The sequence below is a fragment of the Alosa alosa genome, chromosome 11 (genome assembly GCF_017589495.1).
Source record: "Alosa alosa isolate M-15738 ecotype Scorff River chromosome 11, AALO_Geno_1.1, whole genome shotgun sequence".
NCBI lineage: Eukaryota > Metazoa > Chordata > Actinopteri > Clupeiformes > Clupeidae > Alosa > Alosa alosa.
In genome coordinates this window covers 10,325,744-10,333,203 of record NC_063199.1, presented here as the reverse complement: position 1 = coordinate 10,333,203, position 7,460 = coordinate 10,325,744, and the positions used below count along the sequence as shown (strand labels likewise).

Genomic DNA, 7,460 nt, shown 5'->3' with positions numbered 1-7,460 from the left:
GTAGAGGGCGAGGACAAGAGATGGATGGATGGAGTGATAAAGGCGACGGCATCAGTTGAACAGAATGCTAGCGTCACAGCAAGACAGGATGTGAAGGGAAACAGGTTTCACTTGAGGAAAGACAAAGGGAAGGAGACAATGTGCAACGCTGGAGTGAAAGGACTGGAACATTCCCTGTCAAGGAGGAGGGCAGAGTGTGATGGTCTGAGATCATTTTTCAAGCGCCAAACTCTCCATCCCCTCAACTGATCACATGCAACCCATGCTAGAACTGTGCGTATGAAACATTTGAAGTAAAGGGCATTAAATATGTAGGCCCTTTACAGCACTATCTCATTACTACTTCATATGTGAATATGGAGTTATTTATATTGAGGTATGTTGTACAGTAAATTATATGTTTTGTTCTGGTGACATTCATGTATAACCAATGCTGACCTTTTTATCACATCACCTGAGGAAACCATTCCTAGAGGAAAACATGCTGCATGCTGACACACACATTCCCTCACATCCACCATATGTCTTTTACTAGACTATAAACACCAATGACGAAATAGACATCTGTTAATACAGATCCCTCTTTTAAAGGAGGAGGGCAGAGTTTGTCAAGGGTGTCTCCCTACGCAGTGAGGGCAGGGGGGTCGAGATGGGCCTAAGCAGATTACACCACATTGAACAGACTGCCATTCCAGAAGAGCCTTATCACTCCACCTGGCCAGGAGGGCTCAATTTGACCAGGATGACCACCGACACACCAGGCAAACGTTGTGCTGTTGCTATGGCTTTGTTCACACACAAACTCAGATGCACTGGCAAAGGCCTGACTCACACCATGTTCAGAGGGGTCAAAGCACAACTAAAGACAGTGTTCCTGCAAGATACACAAAGAACTGTCCAGTCCAAGCAATAGTACACACAACTCTGAGATTAAGCTTCTTATCAGTTTGGGTACATAGGAAGTATTCCAAAAGTCTCTGCAAGTATTGCTTAGTCGGGTGTCCTTTGTGTTTTCAATCCCTCCAAAGCTACTCTTTTGTAAATACAAAGGCAGAGTTACACCTTCATGTCCAATGAGAGATAATCTGATATGCCTTCAGTTTATGTCCTAATAGCCAAATATTATGTAGCCTAATTAATTTGCAGTTCAATTTAAATGTAAGTAAAATAAATGTAAAATATAAATAATATATGTAAATAATATAAATATAAATAAATGCTATATATATAATAGTAATTTAGCTTATACACTACTCTAAAGACTCCCGCCAGGACTCCAAAAGTAGGCAGGTCTCTGGAATCCAAATAGCCAGATCGATATTTGCACTCTTAACCTCAATTTGGCGGGAAAGAATGCGCATTGTCATACGCCTTTGGCCAGCAGGCTTTCTGTTTCACCACTGACATTCCAATAGTGACCTCACTTCATCCTTTTTCAAAAGATCGTTAATGTAGCTGGATCTATATTTTTGTTTCAACTCAGCTGTTTGTAGTGTTGTGTTTAATGTTAATTGCAGGGCATTTTTTCGGTTTGGCCTTGAATGCATGTAGGCTATTCGATTCCAAACGTGCCTGCTTTTAAAGCGGTCAGGATAAACATTTCAAAAGCTGTCTCTGTTCGACGGTTTCGCTCCGGGAAGTCTATAGGCTATACGTAAATGGTTTGTTTCAATCTGCAACTCTAAAATTCGATCATGTTTGATGCGTGGGGTGAGCTAAGTGAAAATAAAGGGGGTGGAGGTAGGCTAGCCTAATCCAGGCCCCCGACCGCGGTCAGTCTAACACACAGAGCCAAAGAAGGGACAGAAAGAAGATATCTGAATGGTTGCCACGAGTTCTCTGTCAGTCAGTTTTCTGTGTGGCGGCGTGAATGGAGCTGTGGCTTTTGTTGCACATACGCATGAATATTGAGTGGAGGAACACCAAAAGCGGCGTCCGCTTTTCCAGAGGGGAGGGCCTAGAAATCCCCATTCTCCCTTTAAGGCGCATGCAAACACACACGCTCCCACTGTCATTCTGCTGTAGAGTCCTGTTGAAATAGTTTACTGTAAGCCAGTTGACACGCGTCATTCTGACACTCTGCAGGTGTCTCAGCAGCAGTGCGTTCTAGGTTCCAGTCACCTTCACCTTTCAGAGTTATGAGAGGTGCATTGCAGTTATGGTGTAGCTTAGTCAGTCTGAAGTCACATTTTGCGCCAATGGAAGAGGAATGGAAAAAATGAAGTTTGATGACGATAATGATTAAGTAGCTGTGATTATGTCTATTTTGGTGTGTGCGTAAAAAGTTAGAGGTCGGACTTAGATGAACCTGTTACCCGTTGCAGGTAACAGCCTGCTGATCGAATGTATCAAAACATAATGCAGTATAGAAATGCACAGACGTGAACTCAGTCGTCAATTCGTCACACAGGCTTGAAAAAAACGCCAGCAAAAAGGGGGAGCGCGGGGGTCAGGGAGCTTTAATTTGGTGACAAAGCCTCATTTGCAGGTCAATGCGATGGCACACTCGCCTCTCCTCTCACTCCAACCCGTCTTTGTTCCCCATCGCCTGCACCCATGCCAGATGGCCATGGAAAATGCTAATTCGACTTGGCTGCTTTTTTTCTTATTTCTTTTTTTGTATTTAATTGCCGTCTTTGCAGATGGGGCTGTTGGTTGCATTTTTGTTTTCAAATGCTATTTAGTATTTTCGTGTGTGTGTGTGTGTGTGTCAAACAAGTTTTTTTTTTTTTGTTTGCAGAATGTAACCCATGTGCGTGAGAGCATTTAGAGTCAGTATTATGCGTTTGGCATAAATAAAATGACCAGGTCTTCCCTAAATCTGTACACATCATACTAACACAGTAAAGAATACTGTCTACGTCTGTTTTCCAAACCTTTCAGTCAGTGACTTTGTTTCATAATGGAGAGACATAACATGTCCAATTGTAGCCCCTTCCATAACATGTCCAACTGTAGCATTCCCTTTATAGCCCACGTTTCCCTTTTTTCCCTGTGAAGTAGCCTAAAAGGAAAATTAACTTTGATAAAATATATGGATACTCTGCAGAATCTATGGGGCATATCAATGAATATTGATTTGATGCATATTTGTATTGAGTGATATTGATGAATATTGAGTAGAATGAATGATTCAGGCAGAGGGAATGGTTCATACAGTCAGAATGGTTCACTTCCCTTAGGCCAGAAAAGTAGCCTAGAATTGAATGTCACCTTTTAACACTGTTAATGTTATACCATTATTTTTTTATGTGAGAGATGGTGGTGTTTCTTGTTGTATGGAATCTTGGATTAGTATTGAACTATAAATCTGTGTCATCGAGTTGTGATTTTTAGAACAAATGTGGAAGAGCTAATAGGCTACAATTTCTATTGGAATATTGCAATCTTATTATCGTTGATGTTCTTATTTTTAAATAAAGAAAATATATGTATCTAAGCACAATACGTGCCCATATTTTGAATACTTTTATTTTTAAAATGACTAAACTTTCAATGTTAATTCATCGGTTCATTTTTTTCTATGCTTCCGTCCAATGTTGTCTTACATTGACAAATAGTTTGGTTACTGCAAATTAATTTTAACGAAAGAAAATACATTACCAAATCAACAAATTCAGGTTTAAATGAAGGCTCCTCTTAGTCGAATGAAAAGTACAGTGGATGTATATTCGCCCTCAGAAACGCAGGATCCCTTCGCTGAATTAGCCTTATTTTTTTCTTACTTCTGACAAAAAGAAACAAACGAAATCTGACATATTATTAACATGGAGTTCTCAATTCAGATATCAAATAGCATGTGCCCTTAAATTGACAAAGCTATAAGTCATTCATAATTCAACTTGATGGCATGAAGGTCGAGCTGAAAGGCTTTAAATAGGCCCACAGAGAAACATTTCCAATATATAAGGAACTTCATTAAAGGACCGAACATCTGTCATCGTAAACATATAAAGTACAAACAATATAGAATCTCCTTTACTAAGTCCTCCTTCCCGTGGGCTTATGGATCATAATTAGCTGGATATCTCCATAGTTTAATTATAGTTTCCCCCCATAGTCTTTCATATCAATGGATGGAGCAAACAAAGTTTCTATTGTTCTGCAGTGCAGGACATTATGTGTCTGAATTAATGGATCTTGGCTATGCCTACATGGATTTGCCATATGGCAACAAAAGGGGAAGAATGGAGACGGCGGGCGCTTTGTGTTGGAAATAAGAACAAGGCAGTCAGAGAGCGCGCGTGTCTATGGAGGGCTCAAAGGGTCATTTACCTCAAAGTGCAACACGTTTAAGCTCGTTGTTGGCAAAATCTTATGTCAAACAAAATGTATTATGAAAGAATGAAATAAACTTTTCTTTAAACGAAATGAAACAGTTTAACAACAGCAGCAGGTCTACAGGTAGGCTACTCCGGAATGCGCGCAACATCTTATGCGGATTGCCTATATTGCCTACATCTTAAGCGGATTGCGTTCATCAAATGAGTAAACCTGTGATTGCGTCCAACTTAGAGGCACATTTAAGTGAATGCCCGGCCATTATAGAGGTTTTCTCACTTATGGGCAGGTGGCTTATGTGACGGAGGTGGCGTGGCGTAGAGACGCGATGGTTCCGTGGGTGTAAACACTTGCGGAGAGCTCCTTTTAGACCTCGTTGAGTGCGCATTGACTGTGGGGGTGTCCCCGTGGACAATGCGGGGTTCCAAAGGCACCTGCTGCAATTCTTTGAAGGGCTTTAAATACCAGGCCGTGCCACGCAGCTGCTTGCTGTTTGAGCACCGTCCGTGTGTTCAAGCAGGCCTATAAGCCCCACAATATATACCAATTGTGCGGTTAAGGAATGCATATGTTTTGCTTATAGTAAGACTCAGGAAAGATACACGCGTTTTACGTCCAAATAGTGTAGCATATTGTCTTAAATATGACAGTAATACACCTCCGTGGATATTTAAAGCAACTCCTAAACCCCAGTCCCGTTTTCTTTATTCACATCACCACAGCGTGCTTAAGGACAATATTTTGAGAATAAAGGCTAAAGCAGTGGTTAGGCATATTAGGCTATACAACCACTTTGATTTTCTAGACTTTGCTTCTGTTCACATAAAGTAGAATCAAAGACATGTTTAAATGTCGTTTGCGTTTGTCCAATAGCCAATAGATGTGTGTGCGTCTGTCTCTCTCTCTCTCTCGCACACACACACATAAACACAAACACAGCTCAATTTGTAGTAAAAAAATAACCAAATATCGAATAAAATGTCACAAACAGCAGCATTCTGATTTTTAAATGAAAATAGTTTTATTTGCTTCTTTTGTGGAACAAAAATTCAGGGCAGTGATGAATAGAACGGCTCAGAAACATGATGCACCCTAACTGTCAAGTGTGCTATGAAAAAGCTACATTGATTGCAAAACACAATAAAAATAATAATAACAATAATAATAATAATAATAATAATAATAATAATGAAAAAAAAAAAAACTATAAAACGTCGCCCTTCAGGTAGAACAAGGCATTATGCAAATAAAATGAAACATAAATAAATTATAAGTTAAAAATAGTCTTTCAAAATATATATACAAAAGATATAGTTAACAGAAATAAAACATTTATATTGTCTTTTAAAGCTGTACACTTTTGGCCAGTGTAGACAATTTTAAAGTAATTTAGGATTGCACAGTTGTTAAACAATTTAACACTGTCAAGTGGCTGTATGCAAAGCAACCATTATGCTACATATATCTGAACGTAAGTCCTTCAGCGAGTTCCATCTCTCGCTCGACAGGCAGTCCTGAGATCCAAAAACGCCTCTGTTCGCCTAGCACAGGGCCGACGGATGATCAGACTGTCCGCCTCCGTCTTGGCATCTCGCAGACCCGAACGGCAGAAGACACTGTCCAATAATTGCAGTGCAAATATCTGGGGAAAGAAGGGACATAGGGGATATGAATGTGCTGTCAAAATCAACCATGAATTTACTGATAAAATAAACATATATTTTAAGAATAAAACCCCAATAGTAACTGGTAAAGGAAAGGCTGGTGTCTTTTTTAAATCAAGGAATCAGTCTGCACGGTTGAAGAAAGCAAGAGTTGTGCAGCGCAAGCGTCACCGTTTACTCCAGCCTTTCCCGCCAGTGTGACGCAGATTTCCCATCCCCCATTACTCCGCTAAACCTATTCACAGACCTCTCTCCAAACCCCCTCCTCCCTCTTATCCTTCAAGACGGGCGAAAACGCACCATCGTTAAGCTTAACTGATATGCTGCAATTGCTTATAGTCCCATTAATATTTCACCATACTTCTAGACAGTCACCCCAAGTACTCATTTGTAACATTCAATGTACATAAACATTAAAAACAAAAAAACAAAATTACCAATGATGACAGTTGGCAACAACTTACCTTCAGCGAATTCTCTTGCGTGGAGTTTGCTCGATTGGGAGTGGGGTCGAAGACTGCTGGCAAACATTTTCACCTGGCTTCGCACCCATCGTTCGTCTCCTTTTCACGTAGAAGTCTTAAGGGGAGAAAGAAAGCCAAATTAATTAATTAATTAGTAATTGCATTTAAGATACTTAATGCATGCACCAGTGGTGAAGACATTTCAGCAATTATCTTGTTTTGGACAGATCGTGGTTTCCAAGCTATACAAAAGGCTAGCCATTCGTTTTCTAAAATGTTTACGCACAAATGGGTTACGCACACAACTAGGTAACATACCTGTGATGTGTGTTGTGGTGAGATCACTGGCAGTAGATCTTTTTCGCCTGCTGTTGGGGTTTACTTTACGAGACCTTTTCCCTGAGTTGAGCGTATCCGCACAGTTCTCCTGGTTCACTTCGCTTGAACAGGGAGCGCTGACTTCGGAACCAGCAAGACGGTCCTCGCAATGTACAGGTGCATCCTGAGCAGTACAGTCCCGTGGTCTCGAGTCCACGGATGGGTTGACTGGCAGAACAACTCGGCTTCGCCCAATTTGCGCAGATTCATGATAGAAAGCAGGCGAGGTTTCTAACGGGCTTTCCTCCCACTCGTAATCTCCACGCAAAGGCTCGTCTCTCTCGAAATTAAAGTTCCACTTTCGCTGGTCCAATTCGGAGATTTCTCGGAGTTTGGATTTCATCTCCCGGTTTAGCTCGTCGTGATCCACCGGTCCAAAGAGATTCCGACAAACGCCCGTGCGAGCGTGAAGAGGGAAGGTCCTCCTTGCCAACAAGCGCTCCAAGGTGCTGGTGGAAATTTGAACGTTAGTCATGATGTCGAAATCCAACGGATAAATTATAGATATGTGGTTGATGTTCTTCTCAAAGAACACCTGGATAAGGATATCCAAGTCTACTGCTTAAAAGGACTAGGCTACTAAATATATTTTTTTCCGGAATGTGCAAGTAGCCTGGATGATGTTTAAATGTATCGCTGTTGTGCTCAAGATTCGAATTTAAAGTCCTTGACG

General features: G+C 40.9%; 1 protein-coding gene across 1 annotated transcript; it reads right to left on the bottom strand.

The window, feature by feature from the left end:
- Positions 1-5,280: 5,280 nt before the first annotated feature.
- cdkn1cb (cyclin-dependent kinase inhibitor 1Cb) lies at positions 5,281-7,460 on the bottom strand. The gene is made up of 3 exons (XM_048257065.1): positions 6,728-7,460; positions 6,410-6,524; positions 5,281-5,923 (listed from the first exon to the last, which is right to left on the bottom strand). The coding sequence occupies exons 1-2, from the start codon at positions 7,260-7,262 to the stop codon at positions 6,412-6,414; spliced, it is 648 nt and encodes a 215-aa protein (XP_048113022.1). The 5' UTR covers positions 7,263-7,460; the 3' UTR covers positions 5,281-5,923; positions 6,410-6,411.